We start from the raw sequence: 21,351 nt of genomic DNA, 5'->3' as shown, positions 1-21,351 counted from the left end.
AGGCCCCGCTGCGCGCTGGCTGTGGGGGCAAAAGCCGGGGCACAGGGGGACGGGTTCGCGCCAGAGCTGCCTCCACGGGGGCCAAAACGCAGCGCGGGCCATTCCCCCGGGAAGCCCTACAGCAACCGGCGCGGAGCCCGGAGAGACCTGCCGTAGCTCGGCGGAAGGCGGCCCTGAGCGCCGGGACTGACGGCTCGTCTCGCCCCGCCCACAAACCGCCCCCTCGCCCACAAACCATCCTCCCGCCCTCCTATTGGTCGCTGCCCTCTCAGGAGGCGTGGCGAATAAACACGTCACGGGAGCAGCACTCGCTGATTGGTGGTGGCGGCGGCGGGCGGCCCCGCCCCCGCGGTCCCACGCGCGGCCGGGCCCGCCCGGCGGGTACATTGTGCGCGGGGCCGCGCCGGGCCCGCTCCGCGCTCGCTCCGCGCTCCAGCCTCAGCTCCGCATCCCCGCAGCTCCCGTCTCCTCGTCGCTGCCACCCCGCGCGGGGGGCGTCGCGCCTCACGGAGATTTCGGCTCGGCCAAGCGACGGTGAGTGTTCTCCCCCCAGATCGGGGTTCGCGCGCCGCTGGCAGACCCCCTCCGAGCACAGCGCTTGCTGGGGTTCGGAGCCCCGGGGAATGTGCCGGCCCCCGGCAGGAGGGACCATGAGTGCTGCCCCCGGTACCGGCCCGGGGCAAGTCAAAGCTTTTTGCTTTGCTTTTTTTTTTTCTCCTCTTTCGTCCCTATATATACATATATCTCGAAACTGTGTTCCAAGGGACACAATTTCCATGGCCTCTGATGAAATCAGTATTAAATCAGTTTGAACAAGCCTGTCTAGAGAAGTGAGCGGGTTTGTGTGAGTGACTGAGCTGAGCTGACAGAGGAGAAAAATAGTTCTTTCTCCTCCTTCTGTCCTCACAGGCCCCTTTGCATTTAAAAAAGTTAAGGGCCTGTTTGGTAGTTGGGTTGTCTAAATTTGTTTTGTCTTTATTTTCTTTTTCTCTCCACTTGTGATTGTTGGGGTAGGGGGCTTAGACCAGCCAGACCTGTGCTTGGAAAATCTGCCCTCAGCTTTGCATAAGCAGGCAGCTGAATGTTTCATAGCATTCCAGTGGAGAGTCCAAGTGTCATGACTGCTCTGTTTTCCTTTCCTGGCAATCTCTGCCCGTGTTCTCTTGTGATCTGCTGGAGTGATTTCCTCAGCCAGGGTGCTGTGGGATTTTGTAGCCTTCCTCCAGACGTACCTCTTCCTCTCCAGGACAGATCCAGAGCCATAAGAAAAAAACAAGCAACTCTGCAACCTTTATACTTTGACAACTTCCCTTGTTTTTCCTTCTTCCTTCCTGCATCTTGTGACACTTGTGTTTATTGAAGTTACCTTAGGAGCAACCCGAGATGTGTAACACAGCCCATGTGTTCTGCTGGTGGCCAGCTGCTGCTGTTGGCTCAGCTGCCCTGGTGACAGTCTCCGTCCAGAGTTCTGAGCTCTCCTCTTTCTACTTTCTTGTCTCTGCTCCTGAGCTCTCCTGTATGTTCTGCTCTCTGTGCATCTCTCAAAGAGTCACTCCTTAATGCTATAGGATCCTTTCTGGGGCCTCTCTGTCTTCCTGGTCCTGTTTTCTGCTGCAAATCAAATTTTATCTGAAAGCATATTTTGTCTCTTTTGTGTCTTTAACCCCAGCCATCTGCTCTGGCTTATCTTTGTGATAAGCCCAAGGAAAGCACTTGGGGAGGAGGCATAGGTGGAAGTCTGCTCTGCAACAGGAAGGTGTGGGGTGGCACAAGATTCTCAGAATGAAAAGCAGAGTGAAAATTGCTGCAGAATTGCACCATAATGTGGAGATGGGAGACTGTGAGCAGCTTCAGCACTGCAGAACTTAAATTTCCTATTCCTTTCTTGTTCATTTTCTCAAGTATTTGAGGATTGTTATCTGAAGTCCTCCTGCCTCAGCATGCGTGCAGAGTGTGGTATCCTCTCGTGCTGTGTTTGGGGCAGGCTCAAGTAACTCAAGCAGGGAGGTTGGTTTTTCAGATGTTCCTTTGCAGAGGAGTTCAGGCCAGTTGAAAATGGTTTGACTGAAGGAGCAAGGCAAAATAAATTTGTGAAGGCTACAGCTTGGGGACAGATGACAAGGTATTGCATAACATATATTCCAAGTGTGTGAAAATGAGCATGAGTCTGATCCATAAGATGGTTCTTCTGGCTCTGGAGGGAGTTCTGGACATGTTCTGGTATGGAGATAAGGAGTGTGTGCATGCATATCTGCGTGTACATATGCACATGTGAATTATGATAGCATTTTTGTCCCTGTGGCGGTGACCAATGATTTCCAAAGCCTGCAGAAGTTCAGGTCCTGCTTAGCAGTCAGGGGACATTTTAGGCAATGTTTAGGAGGTGGATGAGTGAAACAGGAAGGGCAGGATGTGGCCATCTGTGGAGGTGGGAGAGGACAGGCAGAGTTGGAGGTGTGGATGGAAGTGACAGCATTACAAAAGAGTGTTGAGCAGTGCCTTGGCTTGGCCCCGAGTAGGAGGTGGGGCAGGACAGGCAGAGCTGGCCCAGGGTGTCACTGGCAGCCACGCTGTGCTCAGGGACTGTGGAAGGGGCAGGTTTGGAGCCCTGTCAGCGCTTGACCTGAGGGCCAGATTTACTCCCCTCTTTCACAGGCTGTAGTTGGATTGCAGTGAGTGTAGCTGGCACTGGTGAAAACAGTGGCTGCAGGGATGCTGGCTGGGAAGCATTTAGCTGTAACAAGCTACCCAAGCCCCCCAGCCTGACCTTTAACCACCATCACATCACTCTGTCTTTGCTTATCAGCTTTATATCCCCACAGTGACTATTAGTATCACTCCAGCCAGAAAAGACAGAGCTCTGTCTTTACCCCATTGCTTGAGCCTGGGCATGCTGCATGTCCCATAACCACTCTCTGCTTGCTGACCATTAGTCTTTGCAAAGAATACCAGTTTTATATGATGGCCTGTCACATTGTGGTGAGGCAAATTTATTACTGTACCACATTGGCAATCACTCTGCTCTGCTTGCAGTGTGTGCAGGATGCCTGGGGCAGCCTGGGCTGCTGCAGGGATGCCACAGTGACACAGAACTTGCAAGCTGAGTGTGTGGTTTGATGCTGTGTGAGCACCAAAATGGGAAAATCAGAGGTTTTTTTATTCCTTCTCTCCAAAGCCAGAGGGCAATAAGCGACAGCCTGTCTTGCAGCCCCAGACCCTTCAATATCTGTCAGTGCTTTACAATCCAGTTGGGAATGGATGTCCCCCATGCCCAGCAGCGTGAGGGGCTAATCCGTTCAGGAGGCATGAGGGCCTCCCATCTCCAGGGCTCTGAACTCCAGCCAGAATTGCAAATGAGCAAACCAAAGCTGCCAGTTGTACCATGATCTCCTGCCTGGCAGGGGAGTGGGGAAGGCAAAACAAAACCCCAGCTTAACTGGCCAGGCCCAAAATTGAAATCCTGCCCTGACAGCAGGCAGGCAGACAGACCTGTTTGGTGTGAGCATCCGTGACAGGGCTTTTGGTCAGCCAGGGCACTGGAGCACTCAGCTCTGCCAGCCTCAGAGCTGGGAGAGTGGGAGGATCTGAATAAGATCTCTGGAGTCAGCAGCTGCTGTGGTTATTCTGGCATAAATTTGATGTATACCACATCTCATCTCCTAAACTCTCCCTGGGAAGTGGCATGTGGTTCCTCTGTGTTTGAAGTACCAAAGGCCTTTTGCCTTTGCAGCACATTAGCAAGTTTGGCTTGCTTGAAAAGGAATTTATCGTGCCCAGATGGGGCTGGGGTAGGTACTGCAGTCAAGTAGACTGTTCCTATTCTGGAGCCTTTTGGGGTATCATTTGGAAGAGGGGATTGTGAGCTCTCCTGCCTCCTCTGCAGCCCCCCATTCATTTTGCAAAGCGCCTGTGATTGATCTGGCAGAATGGGGTGTATTCACAAGCAGAGCTGGAGGGCAGCAGGAAGGACAAAACCCCACCACAGCCTCTGAAATGAATCACAGGCTCTGAAAAGATCCGCTGGGGTTAAGGCATAGCAGTGAAAAGCTATTGTCTGGAGCCTGGACTGTGGCTAAAAGCATTATTTATCCCAGTTTGGGTAGTGGTTGTAGGAGGGCGTGGTATTCCCAGGAACAGCAAAGCCAGTGTGTTTAGTGGTGAACATGAACTATTTGATTGTCACAGGTAGCTCAGGAAGCTTTTTGGAGTATCTCAGCTGCAGAGTAGCAAGTCCAGTACCAGATTTGCAAATAGAACTGCATGGATTGCATGCAAAGAGGATTTCCTACAGGTATTTTTACTGTGGTAGGTACATGGTTGCCTTTGACTCAGATGGGTGCATGTCATAGATTTGAGGCACTACAGCTCCTTTACCAGTGCTTTTGTGAGACAAAACAAGAATCTCACTAATTGGTTCAGCTTGGCAATAATGTTCTGATTTACTGTCAAGTAAGTGGCATTTAGTAGATTCTTGTGGTGGCTGTAGGCTCAGAGTGGGGCATGGGTTTAAAGGGAGGAATGGTGGGTACTGCTGAGGATGGGATATGAGAATATGAGTGGGATATGAAACTCAGACTGAGTTTCAAAATGTTCAGATATGTACCCGGATCTTCTCCAGACAATCTGATTCCTGGAGCCTACAGAATTGGGCTTGGAAAACCTCCCAGTTTCTGTCTGAGCCAACAGAAGGAGCCTTTCACATGGTCTCTCTGTTTTCTGTCTAGGATGTACAGGCTAGACTAGGAAGTGAGAAAATGAGAAGAAATGATAAGGATGCCTCCCATTCTCAAAGGTTGGGGCAGGATCAGAAATTCTGCACTGGTGGGATGGAGTCAGCTGCCTTTCCTTTGTTTGCCTGTTTGCAAACCTGGTCAAACATGAAGAGTTTGTCAGGAGGGGCCAATCCAGAGTGATACCCTCTGATTCACAGCAGTTACGTTGTCAGAATTCCAGCCTGCAAAATCCCAGTTGCATCTTTGCAGCGTTAGTCATCCTGAAGAGAACAGGAACAAATTTGGCTAACACAGGCAAACCACTAAATTCACTGGAATGGCTGGAGATGAACCCAACCTGTAAGAGAGCAGAGTCTGCATGCAGGCACACAGAGTGGACAGAGCAGAGGGCATGCCTGGGAGATGATGTAGTGAAGGTCCCGTGCTGCCCACCTGGCAGCAGCCCAGGCTCCACACTCAACAAGCGTGGTGCTGCACTAAATGCCAGGTGCAATTTTAATTCCTTTCATCTCAAGCACTCTTGACAGAAGAGCATTATTAGTGTTGAGCATTTCAAGCAGCTCCAAGCTGTGTACCTGACGGTCTGCTGTGTTATGCAAGGACAGGAAAATCATCAGAAAACATCTTCACATTTGTTCCTTCCCCTTTCTTGTTTTCTATGTCTCTCCCCCACCATCCTTTCCTGTTTTCTTTTAAACCTCAAGCTGCCTCTGAGTACGTGAATGCCTGCATGTAACAGATCCCCTTTCTCAAACCTTTTGATGGTCTCCAGTGCTGGGAAATTGCATCTGAAACACAGCTCTATCTGGTTCTGTGTTTGACAGCGTGTTGCCTCACTGCTCTTTCTCCTAAGCAGTTTTGCAAGGAGCTCTTCCCTGTGAAGACAACACAGTAGGTGACTTTTATATTTCTACTTTGCTACTCTCTACAGTAAAAAGGGAGAAATTTGTTCTGTAGCAGTAATTTTGGCCTGGGATAATGGTGCTGGCCTAAGCACCAGGTAGTGGAGTCCATGAGGGCATTGGAAAGGTACAGATATTTGGGATGAGAGCGCAGGCACATTACTAATTAAAAGAGAATTGATCCCACCACTTTCAGGGAGAAGTTAAACTTTGAGTTCAAGACAGAGTTTCACCCGACAGAGTTGATAGTGTGAGATGGGGAGAAAATAAAGATGAATCTTATGCCTGCTGTCACTGGCCATTCCAGGTGGGTCTCCTCTGATTTGAAAGGAATGTCTGTCTGTATGCTGTAGTACAGCCCATGCATAGAGGGCCCATGTGGCTTCTTGGGAATGAAACTCTGCTGCAGTGTGAGCAGCTTCATCCAGGGCCTCTGAGCTGAGCCAGCAAGGAACCTGCCTATTTATTTACTTATTTACAGCTTTAAATAGTTCATGGTTGAGTAGGGCAAAAGGAAACGTGTTCTGCTTGCTGCTTTTCTCATGGGTGAAACAGAAAGTGCCAGTTTTGGATCATGGGACTTGGGGTCTTTGTTGGTGTTTAGCCAGCCTTTCTGGTCTTGGGAGAACATTCATAAACCCTGTAGTTTTGCTCTTCTAAGCAGAAATTATCCTTGATTCCCTGAAATCCCACTGGGGATCATATTAATCACTCTCAAATCTTGTCCTCTTGAAAGCAAGCAGGATGTCAGCTGGTGATTCCCTGCAGGTAGTGAATGAAATTGGGGATTTGTGGAGAGCCTGTTGGTTTGAGATGGAGGGGGAACCCCAAGCCTAGCTAATTATAGTTCATGTATCAATAACCTTTCTGAGCTGTTCTCTCATATGCAGTTCTTTTGTGATTGGGGACAGGGCCTGATACAGCTTCAAAGTGTCTGTCTAAGAGGCACTTAGGTTTCTCAAGAGTTGGTGGAGTATGTCCTGAGGTTCTCCTAAAGGACTATTCCAGCAGGGCTCTGGAAGGGTGCCCCATCAGACTGGGATGGAAAGTCCTCTTCTGGGGTGTGGTTTTAGGAAGCAAAAGGCACTCGGACAGGAGAGCTGTGGTTCTTCATGTGGGGAGTTTGGCCAGCTCTCTGCTTTTGTTTTTCTCTTGTTCTCTTTGCAAGCTTTGTCCTGTCCAGAGAGACTGCTGGGGCGTTTTCTTCATGAGCTGAGATTTGAGGGGTCTTTTTTTCTTGAGCCAACTCCTTCCCTCTTTCAGGATTGCTGTCTGCCCTGTCTGGATGAGTGGAAGGATTTTCAAAGCAACCTTATCTTACTCTGCTGGAAAAAACCTGTCTTTCCCATCCTGGCTGCACAAAGGCTGCAGACAGCCAGGGGAATAATTCAGCCAGCAGTCAGCATTGGATAGCTGTCAAAAAGCTGATGCCCCTCTGCCCTCATCCATATGGAAGAAGGATTATTATCTGCCTCTGTGTGCAGTAAGATCCCTTTAAAGGTTGTGCAGTAGATATTTATTTTTTCAATAACTGCCTTTCGAAGGAAAAGAAATGAATGCAGCGTGGAGAAATTCAAGCCCCAATTTGTTCAGGTTGTGCCTTCTGCTGTTCCCATTGACATGGCTGTTCCACAGCAGCTTCCTGCATGATGGAAGATGCAGCTGGGAGCTCTGATAACCCCTGGGCTCTCACAGAGCAGGTGGGAGCTTGGCAAGGGCCACTGACAGGTTGCTTTGTGTAAAGTACTCCTCTTTCAGAGTAGTTCTGCTTTTTCTCTTTAGCTCAGTAGCTGGGTAAGGGAGGAAGGAGTGTGGTGGGGGCCAAATTGTGCTCTGAATACATCTGCTTCAGGGAAGTGCACGTGTCACAGGTCCAGCCTGCTCATGGCTGCAGTTAAACATGGCTTAAATAGAAGCACTTCTGTGCATGCGTGAAACTGTAGAAGACACTTTGCCTACAGGCTTCTGAGGTTTGTCAGTTGCTACATTTTGGAAAAAATTTGCCAGATGAAGTAGCTGCTGCCTGCAGTTTCTATTTGTCTGATATGGGTGAGATGATGCCAAGGACTCAGGTAGACTGAGGCATGCAATGAGGGGAGTTATTAGGGGGAGGATTAGTGTCTGCCACTTTTCTGCTTGGGGCCAGCTATGGCAGGATCCAGGAAGCCCTCAGAAAAAGCTGTTTGGGTGTTGCTGAAAACCACAAGCAAGGCTTTCTGGTGAGATGGCTGCACCCCAGAGTTCGGGGCTGCTTTAGTTTCAGTTTAATGGTCTGTCTAGCCCTGCTTGTCTGTGACCAGTGACATCCAGTGTCATAACCCCACTCTAGGAGAGGCCAAGCAAAGGGGCTGTGACTGTGTCCTCTTTAGCTTTCAGAATTCCAGCTGTGCTGGGGGTCAGTTGGTGTCTGTAGTGAACATGATAGAAAGAGCAGTGCTGGGAACCAGACTGCCAATTTATTCCCTGGATATTCTTCAATATATATAAGATAGAAATATTATTTTCCTCCAAGTTCCCTGGGATAGATATTTGATGCTGGAAGCCTGAGATTTGAAATATGTGTGTGTGTGTGCACATGTGTGATATATGTATGTGTCCTTATGTGTATGGATATATAAAAAATGGCTTTGCTGCAGCTTTTATATAGACATTTCAATTTTTTAAATGACCTGCTCCTTCCACTCTGAGTAGATGCTTTTAATCTTAGTGTCAGAAAAATCATTGCCGCCTTCCTGCAGTCTCTGTGTTTGTTTCCATAGCTGTCCTATATAAATTGCTTCTTTTTTTGTGCATAGGCAAATCAAAGGTTGACACTGAATAGTTGACCTGAGCTGTGAGAAAAGAAAGCCATAGCAGTGGCAGGGTGGTTTTTGAGGTTGTAGGAATAGGAACCTAAATCAATAGCTCTTAGCAGACTCATAAATGTTTCATTTGTATTCCTCGCTTCAGCGTTGACATGGGAATCCAAATAACCCCTTAAATTAGTGTTGTTCCTGCGCTGGGTGTAGATGTTGGAAACGTTTCCTTCAGATGCGCTTCAAAGTGCTGCTCCATAATGGCATTTTCCTTCCTGCTTTGGAGCCGTGGTTCTGCACAGCCTCCAGTCACGAGTGAAATGAGCTTGTCAGCCTCTATCCCAGGCTGCCAGAGTTTGGGCCATGGATATGGACATTTCCCACATGACTACCCACATCAGTGTTCCTGCCCTCACTCCGAGGCTGAGCAGGACTTGTGGCTGCTTGGGCAAGCTGTTGTTGCTGCATGGAGAAGTGTAGAGACTTTTCCCTGGACTGTGACACAGCCCTGAGGAATGAGTGAGGCCTCGAGAAGACCAACCTCAACCTCTTGACAGCAGGTGGGGAAGGAGCAACATGCCCACAACTGTTTGTCTAATTCAGACTCTTTTGGAGGTGCTGGAGAAGCAGGGGCAGGAAGCTCATGAGCAGAGCCTGAGTCAGGCAACTTATCTGGCCATCTGCCTCTTCCTGAGGTCATCCACCCATGGAGTGTGGGAGGGTTGAGCAGCTCCAGGTCACTGCCAGGTCAAGGCTGTGACCTGCTGGCAGCCTGGGGGCACAGCAGCCGTTCTCTCAGCTTTTTGTGGTTTCCTCCAAGACCCCAGTGCTGGCTGGGGAGGACTGGGCTCATCTGCAGACGTTGTGTTGGCAGGCTGGAGAGACCCTTGAGAAATCCCAGCCTGTGAAGAGAAAGTTAAAATAAAAAACCCATCCAACCAACATTAACAAAAAGAACCCATCTAAAAAGCCTTCCTCAACTGTCTTGTCTAAACAATTCAGTGACTGGAGTGAAGGTTGACCCACTTCTGATTTTTTCAGGTTCATTTTTCAAACCTCGGGACGAGTTCTGTATTAACTTTCTCCTGTAAGAGAGGGCTGTGCATGTGTAGCTGTCTGTCTGCTTTAGTTACATGGGAAGCAAAATACAACTGGCTAAAGCATTTTGGAGTAAATGACTTGGATTTTATCATCTAGGTAGTATTAATTTGATTAGTCCAAAGGGGTTTTCTTCTACAGGCAAGGATTGGTATCAGGTAGCACTTAAGTGAAATAGTAGCTAATAAAAGCCTTGTGTTTGATTCTGCCTGTCTGGTAAAAAAACATAATTTATGTCTTTCTTTTGTCTTATTCTGAATAGAATCTGTCCTGAAAAATGTTTAAGTCACATGAGATGTCTGGTGAGTTTTATAATCAAAAAGTGCCACAAATGGGTTTGGTAAAATCAGTTCAAACTTTTGGCCTCTGCTGGTAATTAAATATTTTGTACACAAAACCTGTAGCAGTTGCTTTTCCTAAACCTGCAGTAATCTGCATGAAAATCAGAAGCCAAACTTAATTTCTGCTGAGCCAAGAACAGACCAATGCCCTTTATCCTGGATAGTCTGCTCTCTCTATGCTGTTTTCTAAGGAAAAATAACTCTTCTGCGGTTTGCCAATACCCTCTGGGGGCTGTTGAAACAATCTACACCAAGTTTGGGGTTTGATTGCCTCACTTTGTTGCTCCTTTGTTGAAACCAAAGCAGAATTTCCCCCTTCACCCCACTCTGCTTTCTTGCCCTGCTCAGCCTGAGTTACAATTTTTTGGAGGATGCGAGAGTGCAGGAGCCACAGGGATGTCACCTGCAGCTTTGCGATCCAGTGGCAGTGTACCAGGGTTGGATAACTAATGCATGTGTTCCCCGTGCCTTATATCAGTCAGGACAAGGGAATGATGGTTTTCCTGTTTGTCTCCCTGCAGGCAAGAGCTGCGCCACCATGTCCGTCAGCGTGCACGAGAACCGTAAATCCCGCACCAGCACCGGCTCCATGAACATATTGCTTTTCCACAAGGCCTCCCACCCGGACTGCGTCCTGTCCCACCTGAACACCCTGCGCAAGCACTGCATGTTCACCGATGTCACCCTTTGGGCAGGGAACAGGTCCTTCCCGTGCCATCGGGCAGTGCTGGCTGCCTCCAGCAGGTACTTCGAGGCCATGTTCAGCAATGGCCTCCGGGAGAGCCTGGATGACGAGGTGAACTTCCATGACAGCCTCCACCCAGAGGTGCTGGAGCTACTGCTGGACTTTGCTTACTCCTCTCGGATCATTATCAACGAGGAGAATGCTGAGTCCCTCCTGGAGGCTGGGGACATGCTGCAGTTCCACGATGTCCGAGATGCAGCGGCTGAGTTCCTGGAGAAGAACCTCTACCCTTCCAACTGCCTGGGCATGATGCTGCTCTCGGATGCTCATCAGTGCCGGCGGCTCTATGAGCTCTCCTGGAGGATGTGCCTGGTCAACTTTGAGACTGTTCACAAGAGTGAGGACTTCAACAACCTTTCCAAAGACACTTTGCTGGACCTCATCTCCAGTGATGAGCTGGAAATCGAGGATGAAGAAAAGGTCTTTAAGGCTGTCATGCAGTGGGTGAAATACGACCTGGATGAGCGGAAGGCTTATCTCCCAGAACTTCTGAGGAATGTTCGTCTGGCTTTGCTTCCTTCAGAATGCCTCAAGGAAGCCTTGGCTTGCGAGGACTTGATCATGGTGGATGAAAGGAACAAGCTTGTCTTGGATGAAGCTATTCAGTGCAAGAAGAAGATCCTCCAGAATGATGGGGTGGTCACCAGCCTCTGTGCCAGGCCTCGCAAAGCTGGGCACACCTTGCTGATCCTGGGAGGACAAACCTTCATGTGCGATAAGATCTACCAAGTGGATCACAAAGCAAAGGAAATTATTCCCAAAGCAGACCTGCCAAGTCCACGGAAGGAGTTTAGTGCCTGTGCCATCGGCTGCAAAGTGTACATCACTGGAGGCAGGGGCTCAGAGAACGGCGTCTCCAAAGATGTTTGGGTTTATGACACCGTGCATGAGGAATGGTCCAAAGCTGCCCCAATGTTAATCGCTCGGTTTGGCCATGGCTCAGCCGAATTGGAAAACTGCCTGTATGTGGTTGGTGGACACACTGCAGTAGCTGGAGTCTTCCCTGCTTCTCCTTCTGTTTCCTTGAAACAAGTAGAGAAATACGACCCCATATCCAACAAGTGGATGATGGTGGCTCCGTTGAGGGACGGAGTGAGCAACGCCGCGGTGGTGAGCGCCAGGCTGAAGCTCTTTGTCTTTGGTGGGACCAGCATCCACCGAGACATGGTGTCCAAAGTGCAGTGCTACGATCCAGCTGAGAACCGATGGACCATCAAAGCTGAGTGCCCACAGCCCTGGCGCTACACGGCGGCCGCTGTTCTGGGCAGCCAGATTTTCATCATGGGAGGAGACACGGAGTTCACGGCAGCCTCCGCCTACCGCTTCGACTGCGAGACGGACCAGTGGACGCGCATCGGGGACATGACAGCCAAGCGCATGTCCTGCCATGCCCTGGCCTCGGGGAACAAACTCTATGTGGTAGGAGGCTACTTTGGCACTCAGAGGTGCAAAACGCTGGACTGCTATGACCCCATGTCAGACACGTGGAACTGTATCACCACGGTGCCTTACTCTCTCATCCCCACAGCTTTTGTCAGCACCTGGAAGCACTTGCCCTCCTGATGAGGGGCAGGGCCTGGGGGCTTGTTTCCAGGAGGTCAGTGAAGGTAAGGGTCTCCTCCTCTTAAATTAAAAATTACCATCTTGCCTCAGTTGTATCTCCGTGCACCATGCTGAAGCCACAAGTGCTCATGAAGTAATTTTATAGGAAAAGAACGTTTAAGAGTGGGATGCAGAGCCAGGAAAGAATAACCAGCTCTGCAGTGCTCTAGTGTAAGTCTAGATAGTTCCAAGGGTTCTCTTCTTTCCAGATGATCCTCGCAGTATCTCAAGAGATACATGTACATAGACGGTTGGGGCTCCTCTCCTTCTGCTCCAAGGTAGCTGGATGTACCAGCCTCACCCTTCTGTGGGGGAGTAGATGGGCAGATGAGTCCACACCTGCTCTCACCATGGAATACATCCTGTTCCCATGCAGCTGAGGTTGTTAAGGTTCCTAAAAACACTTGTATGTGACTCCTGGGAGATACCAGGGCAACAACTGCTTTGGAATGTCTCAGTAGTTTGATATTTTTGCTGATTTTTCTGGGTGATGTATTTAGAACTGTTGAATATGTAGGCAAGTGACCCTTGGAATGCCAGCAAATCCTGGTTCTCTTTTTATGCCCTCTATTTACATTTCAGTGGGTAGCAGAAGCAAAAGCACAGAAGCCATGGTGCATTTGATGGTCTTGGTGTTTATTTATCATCCAAACAGTTGCTTGTTAAATCAGAACTTCAGAGACTTCTGTGTCAGACCTGAGTGGGAGGGAAGGGGTTTTGTAACCAGAAGAAGAATGTGTTTATCAGTGTTTTGGGTTGTGTGGGAATAAGAAAGTTGGTGGAAACCCATGATGTGTCTCATTCTGGTGCTCTGAATTTCTCTTGCTCAGGGAAGGTGCTCCTGGGACAGGGTTTCTGGTTCCTCCTCTCTCCTCCCCAGTGGGGTGTTTGGTTGATGTTCTGGTTGTCAGTGTGGCTCCACAGGGCTTTGCATGTCCTCACCAACCTGTGCTGAGACACAGCTGGCCTGACAAAGCCCAAAAACTCTTCTCAACTTGCATTGTGAAAGCAGATAGTGATACAGGCAGCACTTAGATAGCATCACTTTCCCAGGAAGTCACTAACACCTCTGCTAGCTCAGTGTGCACTCAGTGCCAGCAGCACACACAGCCCTGCTCTGGTGGTTGCAGCCTGCATCCCAGCCAGCTGAAGGAGCTGGGAAACCCTCACTATGGCTGTGGGATTGACAAGCTTCACTTACAGTTTTATTTGGAAAGTGGGGACTGTGGGGAGGGGAATTCTTCCACAGACTCATCAAAATCCACTTCACTTAATACAGGGAAGAAGGAATGCTGCCCAAAGCCTCTAACACCCTCTCACTTCCCTGCTTTCCACTTGGTGTGGTTGGTGCGCCTGGGAATCGCCCAGCGGGTGAAATTGCTGGCACCTCCCAGTGATCATCTTTTTTGATGCCAGGTGGGAACCCAGGAGGAGTTCCTGGCACCTCAGCCAGGGATTAGCCCAACATGACCACCTGCTTTTCTCAGGTGGGAAAAAATCACCCAGGGCATTACTCTGGCCTTTGTGAAACACCTGGTTTTAACATGGGTTGGACCACCATGAGGGCAGGGCAAGAGGGGAAAGGGTTAAAATGAGACCCTAAAGTGTTCCCAGCACTGTAAGATAATGGCTTTTCCAAATTCTCCTCCTCAGGCGTTGCCTAGCATCTGTCACAGTGGCTCAGTAATCTAATTAACTGTCACTCGGCTATTAAATATTGCAGCAAAGACTGTGAGGACTCCATCATTTTCAGCTCAGGTCAATGGGGCTTCCCTTTAAGAGCCATCCTAGAGCTGACAGTTAATTTTCTCTGCTAGCAGATGCATCTGAATATTAAAGCTCAACACCAGCCACATGGCTGGGAGTAGGAATAAGGGGTAGTTTGAGATGGGAGTCAATTCCTCAGCCACTGAATAAAAAACAGTCTTCAAAGTCACAGTGATGTTATTTTCCTCTCCTACCTTTTTTCCTCTCTACTGTTTTTGGGTTGTTCAGACCTAATAAATAACTTTGTGGGGGTTGTATTGGTTCTTCTTTCCCCCCTGTAATTGGGAGCCTGACAGAAGCACAGAAAACTAGAAACTGCAAATAAAACTGGTGAAAAGTCACTGTGTGAGGGTTTTATGTGCTTTTTTGGCTCTGCCTCCAGTCTTCGGTTAAAAGAACTATTTAAAATACATGCAAGCTCTTGCCAGAAAGAATGTCTGTCCACGTGATTTTTCTAGAGTGGGTTTTTTTTTTTTTAGTAAGTTTTATTTCATTTAGTGAGTGAATGTCCCTGATGTGCACATGCTGCTCAGATTGGAGCAGCCACATCCCATGTGCCTTCTTTGGCTGTTCCTGGCTGTGCAAAAACTGGCCTTGGGAGCTGGGGTAACTGGCTCTAGGATCCTATGGCTATGATTCAGTTCTCCCCATTGTCCTATTGCAGGTCTGGCCAAGGGCTTTTCTGGTTTTTGCAGCTCCCACTGCGGAAGGTCTCTTCTCAAATACCTGATTTAGTCCTTATGGGATCCTTCTTCAAGTAGGGATGCCCAGAAGGCAGGCTGGCCAGCACCTGCCCAGTTTGCTATGGAACTGCCTGTCTTCACCTGGAAAAACTCAGGAGCAACCACCCCTCAGAGCAGAGCAAGGTGGGCTGGTGCAAAAAGGCCTGGGCAATCACATGGCAGGAGACAGTACTTTGTACTCATGGAAAAAACAACCTTCTGCCCATAAACTGGTCCCTGAAAACCAAATAGTCTGTCCTTGATAAATGTTGGTCATAAAGCACCCAGCCTGCTTTTCCTATGAAGCACAGAACCGATCAGCTGGAAATGCTTCCTCGAGGGCATGGCCTTAGCCCTTTGCAGCCAGAGCAGGGACACGTTTCAGCAGAGGTCCCAGCAGTGCTGCCAAGGAGGCCCTGTGACATTAATTTAGTGCTTATTGCCCACAGTCAATTCCAGGGATCAAGTGTGATTAGCAGGATGAAATATGAAAGCCTCATCCCCTCCCACCCGAGGTGGTGGAGCCATAGGGGAGGCAAAACATGTCAAATGAGCACGGGGCTAATCAAGACTGTGTTGATAAGGACAAGCACAGCCCAGCCTGGGGGAGGGTGGTGGGTGGTTTGTCACAGCCCTGTGCAGAGACAGCTGATGGGGACAACTCAACCCCTCCTCAGAGGTGACTTCAGGCAGCACCAGGAACAGGTTCTCCAAGCTGCTTGTCTCCACATTAAAGCAGCTCCTCCACACTGTCTGTCCTGTGTGACACTGATTTTCAGAGTCACAGATGGGTGGTTGGATGGTCACTTCAGATTTCATGGTCCAGCCAGGGAAGGTGAATTTGAAAGAGGAGTCACTGCATCCATCTGTGCTGCCTCCTGAGCCTCAAATGCTTTCCTGGGGTGGAGATGTTAGAAGTCCCATCTCCAAACAAATGGAACAACCCAAACCCTGTAGCATCAAGAAGCCAGGGGTTCCCTGCCCAGAGGTTCCTAATCAGGTGCTTTTTAGCTCCTACAGGAGCCTCCTCACAGTCTTCACTCTAGGGAACAGAGGCTGGTGGCTGTGCACTGCTCAGGCACCAATGCCTGGGGCACATCCAGAAACTCAGAGTTGATTTTGTGGCTTCCACTGGAGCCCTTTGGTGTGTACTTAGCTCCCCTGAGGGCTGAGGGTGGCACCAGCAGCTGGTGCCTGCCTTTGGGTGGGCACTGAGGGGCTGAAGGGTTTTGAGGCTGTTCTGGCACCTGAAATCTAAACTTTGGCCCCAGAGCTCCTGCAGATTTAGGCCGTGTGCCAGGCCCTGAGCTGTATTCCAGTACCACACTTACACTAGGAATTGGGTCAGTTCCATGGCTTTTCCTGGTTATTATATTACAGCTTAAATACCAAGCCTTTTTTGCAAAGACACTTTTACAGCTGCCTGGTGTGGCTCCCTTCCCATGCCAAGCAAAGAGCAGCCCAAAAAAACTCAGGATATCTCCTGGCTCCTAGAGGCTGCTGCTCACCTGCATGCTGCTGGGCTGGGTGGTTGCTTGCAACCTGCTGGAATTCCTGGAACAGAGTCACAGCTGGTTTCTCCCTGTGGCTCCTAGGGAAACCCATTTGCATGTGTATAATAGGGAGGCCGGATAAACAGGGATTGCAGTTTTTCTGCCACTGCTGCTCTTTCCAAGTGGCTGGTTGTCTCTGAAGCCAGTTTATCAGGCAGTGTTGGAAGGGAGTGGCTGGCCTGGGGAGGAAAGTCGATGAAAATCAGGCTTTTCCTAACCCTGGGCAGATGGAAACATGTGCAGTCTGAGCTTGGCCCCAGACTGTATTAATCAACCCCTTGGAAATGTCAGTGATACGGATGTTTTTGGAGGAACCTGTGGAAAAAGAGAAAAAGGGTCTTTTTGTTTTGTCTCTTCCAGTTTTTGGGCCCTCCTTCTTGCCCTAAAAAAAAAAGAGAGTGAAAACTTTTCTCTCAGTTTTTCATTCCCTTATCATGTCCACTGAGGTTTGCTACCTGGCTCTGAGCCCTCCCCAGCTGAAGCCCCCTCTCCTGTCCTGCACAGGGAAAGGACACCCCAACTCCAAAAGAAATCAGCTGCTTTCCACCTCACCCCCCTCAGGGAGTCGGGGTGAGCCCAGTGAGTGCCCTGTGTGGACTCACCTGAGCATCACACCAGTTAATGAGCTTTCTCTTTCCTTCCCCAGATGCCAGAGTCACATCCATGTCCCCTCTCTTGCGGCTGGAGCCAACACAGTGACTGAGAGCCTCCTGTCCTCCCGCACGGGACTCCGAGGCAACTTCCACATCCTGACACCAGCATGGGAGGCACAGCTGAGGCCCCACTGCCTGCATCACACCACGGGGTCACCAAGGGCTACCCAGCCCCACCACTGGTCACTGGGCACTGTGCAGGGATGGAGCTGAGAGCACTGCCTTGATAGGCTGGGCACAGAGGGCACAGGGATGGCTTGTGAGCTCCCATGGACCAATGGAGATGGGGAGATGAAGGCTGCATTCACCAGCAAACTTGGCTGGGTAGCCCTTTTTGTTACTCAGTTGAGGGGCTTAAGAGATAGTAATATGTTTTTCTCTAAAGCAGTGAACTTGCCATTGGCAGTGCTTGCTGCTTGGGTGACTTGGAAGTGTTTGTTAAAGGGAACAAGGTGAGAGCATCTGTCTCTCCCCATCCTCTGGCCATTTCATAGAGACAAGGGCTAGTGAAATATTAAAACATAGGAGCTTGGGATGGCTGCCAGCATCACCACGTACTGTGACAAAACAGGATAGATGCCTTTTGGTTTGTACTTTGGGTCTTTTAAATTTCCCCTACCCCCTTTCCTCACTGCTGCAATTTGGTCAGAGGCCGGGTAACTCCCCACACACAGCTGCTGGGAAGAGCACGGGGCTCTGTTAGTGTGCCAAGGCAGCAGCACCACTGCTGAGATATTCTCCAGATAAAGCCCACTGCATGCTCAGAGCTGGTCTGCTGAGCTTCCCTGCGTGTGGGTGAGGCTCTCATTGGCAAAGGAGCAGAAAAAGGAGTGCAGTGGGGAACGTGCCTTGGGAAGGGGCACCTTGACTCCAGCAAGGCTTCAGAGGGAGAGCAACGGGATTAGAGTGGGCTGGGGAGGGATCCCCCTCCTTTCTGCTGCACCCCACACCCTGGCTTTCCCTTGGAGAGATGTGAGCATTTCTGACGGCGTGCTGCCTGCCAGCCGCTGGGCTGAGGCTGCCCCAGGTTATCCACACACGCTGGCTGCCAACTGTGTTTGGGATTATGCATCCAAGAGCTGTCAGCCTGAGCCATTCCTCATTCTGCTGTGGAGGAAGGCACGTGGATTTCAGGCTGTCAGTACCGGGATGCAGCTGACCGGCCACTGCCGAGGACTGGTCCTGCAGTGCCCCAGCATCCTGCTTCCCTGCACAGCAGATCTCCAGATTCTCCAGGCTCGCCTCTCACCCCTGGATGAGGCTGGGCTGTAGCCTGGCCAGCTGAATGATGCAATGCCATGAAAAGCCTTGACACAGCTTCAAACAGCAGAGGTCTTTTCGGAGCAGTGGGTGCCGTCGCTGCCGGGAAGAACACGCGTTCCACACCGCCAGTCTGCGATGAGCTGGATGACGTTTATTTACATCTTCTAGGCTTTTTTTTTTTTTTTCCCTTCAGCTGCTTGTGAACTTTAATAAAAATGATGATCTGGGAAACTGTTTGTGTGTTTTTCACAGGAGTCTTCATTCAGAAGTTGGATTTAGGTCTAATAACAGGGCCGGGGACTAATAACAGGGTTGGCACTCCATGGGGTGGTTCACAAAGAACCTCCAAAGCAACCAGCCCAGCTGTAATTATTATTGCTTCAGTGCTTGGGAAACTGAGGCACAATGTCAAGTGTCTTGTCCAAGGTTAATGGTAGATCTGGGAATTAAATCCAGGGCTCCTCATGTCCTGAGGACATCATGTGGCTCTCTGTTCTACAGCTGCTCTCACTCAGCCTGTCCGTGCCATGGTTTCAGGAGAACTTGCAAGTCTGCAGTGCTAATAACACCTGCCAAATAGGTTGAGGGGCCCAGTGCAGACACAGCCATACTCCTGCAGGGAAAGCCAGTCATTTTTCTAAGGAAGACAAGAAGAATTCATGCTTCTGTTTTCCTTATTTGCCTTCTCTTGGCTGCTGCAGCTCCCAAGAAAGGGGCCTTTTGACAGGAGAGATGCGCTTTCCAGCTGGAGCTCCTTTCCACACTCCTCTTCATGTGCATCTCTCCCCATCCCAGAGGAGCACACAGAAACACAGGGAGATTCAGCCCTGCTCTAGGAACACTCTGGGAGGGTTTTCCCTCCTTACAAGACCAGCAGCTCCAGCTGTGCTCAGGGCTGGGATTTTGGGACCATTGCTCAGAGCAGCGAATGGACATCAGGCAAATTTGCTCTATTTGCTTCCTCCTCTTGTAGCAGGGGCTGTTGGGCTTGGGAAGCAAAACTTCTATGGATGTTAAAGAGGGTCTCAAAGGGATTTGGAGCCTGAATTTCTGAGCTGCAAAGGAGACAGGGAATCTGTCCCCTTGCCTGCAGGAGCTGGGTGGGCAGCAGCATTAGCCAACGTGAGCTGGGTAGATATGAGTGTAAGGCTCCATAGAAAAAGCTCATTAAAGACCCCTTTGGGAAACCAATTCAGGGTAGAAATTACTGTTTGATGAGCAGGAGAGGGGGAAAAGAGGAGGGGGGGGGAGGTGAATGAAATCCCCTATAGTTTTGTTGATTCAGGTTTCATATGCGACTCTGGGACTTTAAATAGCAGCTGGGGAGGCTTTGCAATAGGCTTGCTTTGATATGAGCCATGCAGAGACCTGCTCTTTTGTATTTATTCTGGAGCTTGCCTGAGAGACAATTCAAAAGCAATCAGCAGCTGCTGTGACAGCAGCGACCTGTTGCTATGGAATTAGAAGTAATGAGAAATACAAAGGTTTCTTGGTTAGCAGCAACAGAATAAGAGGGGAGCAGGAGATAGAAGTGGATGTAACAGAAAAAAGCAACAGCCAGAGCAGGGCTGGCATTTAAATGGGAGGTGCAGGGGTAGAAATGTAAATGTGATTTGTTTTCCTTTTTAAAAGGGCTTTTTTGCTATCTCAGCAGGTCAGGCTCAGCTTTGTCTGGGAGTGAGCACTTAGGAAAGAGTCCTGTCTGGTGGTGGTGCTAGAGTTGTGTGTTCCCAGGCTCCCGGGAAACAAGCCCACACTCTGTAGCCAGCCCTCGCTGTGGGGTGTCAGGAGCTCAGACATCTTCCCCATGGAGTGCCAGGAGCCCAGCATGGAGATCCCTGGAGGAGCAGGGGGGCTCATCCCACAGCTCCTTTGTTTTGCAGGGCCCGATCCCACAGCAGAACTGGGGCAGCACACAGCTCCTTCCACACCCTCTGGCCCTGGCTGGAGCCTGCCCATGAGCTCTCTCCACCTGCGTTCCCAGCTCAGTAACAGGGCGCTTCTCACTCCCAAAAACACTTGGGAGGAGAGGGCAGGGAGATGCTTGGAGGTGGAACCAAGCAGGCAGCTGGCATGATCAGAACTCTTTCCCCAGGGCCTGAGCATGCTGAATGTCCCTGGATGCAAAATGCTGATACTCCTGTGTCTTTAGGTGAAACTCATAGTGCCTTATTAGGTTTTCAAAATGCATTTTCCCAGCCTGACCCCAGCTGCCCTTGAAATAATACTGCTTTGCAATGAAGCCCTGCAGGGAATTATCATCTGAGCCCACTCCCTTTGTCATGAGAGTCAATTAAAAGCAGAGTAGCTGGTGATTTAATAGCTCTGGTCTGAGGGAGCCCCACATCCATCCAGAGGCTGACTCTAGTATTTAAACACATAACTGGAGAAAAGGAGCACTTTTTTCCAGCTATCCCACAAGTTTTCAAATTTATCCGTGTCCATAGAGAGCACTAACTCCTCGTGTCCGTGGCTTGTCATCTTCTCCTGCACGTTAATCAATGCCCCAGCATTGCACATTGTCCTTGCAATGTATCCCACGTGGAATTGTTTTCCTGTTTCCCCTGCACCTTTCCCTTGGGGTAACCCAAACAGGTTTTAATCTCTGAAGACAGTCCAGGCTCACAAAATGCCATGCATGGAAATGCTGCTCTGTAAGCAGTGTTTGAGTTAAGCTTGCAAGAGCAGGAGAAACCCTTGCCTGCAGCTCCCCACAACCAGCTGGGGATTTAAAGGGGGCCCAATCCCTCCTGCTCCAGTGCAGAGCAGGATCCCTGTGCCCTCCAGGCACGGCAGCAGTGCTGGGGGCCCCAAGGTGGGAGCCAGCAGCAGGCACTCCCGGTGGGAATGAATAGCCAAGGCTGAGCTCATTTATTCTTCCTTCCTCACAGTCTCTCTTTTCTTTGCATTTCACCACCTCCTTATTTGAAATCCTGGGCTGTTGTGCAGAGCCATCACCCTGGTTTGCAGCACTCTGACCTACTTTGCCACAACGTCCCGACTTCCTCACTGGAATTGCGAGCTCGGAGCCCACCCAATCCATTCAGTGTTTCTCAGCTGAATAACAGATCCAATTAGGTGGAAAAGGCCTGGCTTTCACGCTGTCAGTGCCTGGACATCTCACTTCCCTCTCCCCAGCACAGGCTGCACCCCTGAGGGCTGTGGCTCACAGACAGG

General features: G+C 49.9%; 1 protein-coding gene across 1 annotated transcript; it reads left to right on the top strand.

Moving 5' to 3' along the window:
- The first annotated feature begins 369 nt into the window (after positions 1–369).
- Positions 370–17,651, top strand: KLHL25 (kelch like family member 25). Its single transcript, XM_030228520.2, has 3 exons — positions 370–534; positions 10,391–12,221; positions 16,905–17,651. Exon 2 carries the CDS (start codon positions 10,408–10,410, stop codon positions 12,175–12,177), a length of 1,770 nt encoding a protein of 589 aa, XP_030084380.1. The 5' UTR covers positions 370–534; positions 10,391–10,407; the 3' UTR covers positions 12,178–12,221; positions 16,905–17,651.
- The last annotated feature ends 3,700 nt before the right edge of the window (positions 17,652–21,351 follow it).

The sequence above is a fragment of the Serinus canaria genome, chromosome 10, assembly GCF_022539315.1.
Source record: "Serinus canaria isolate serCan28SL12 chromosome 10, serCan2020, whole genome shotgun sequence".
Lineage (NCBI taxonomy): Eukaryota > Metazoa > Chordata > Aves > Passeriformes > Fringillidae > Serinus > Serinus canaria.
Note: the sequence above shows the minus strand (reverse complement) of the source record. Positions and strands in the feature narration are given on the sequence as shown.

Excerpts from the sequence above, each read along its gene's own strand:
- KLHL25 (XM_030228520.2), top strand. The coding sequence starts at position 10,408 with ATGTCCGTCAGCGTGCACGAGAACCGTAAATCCCGCACCAGCACCGGC.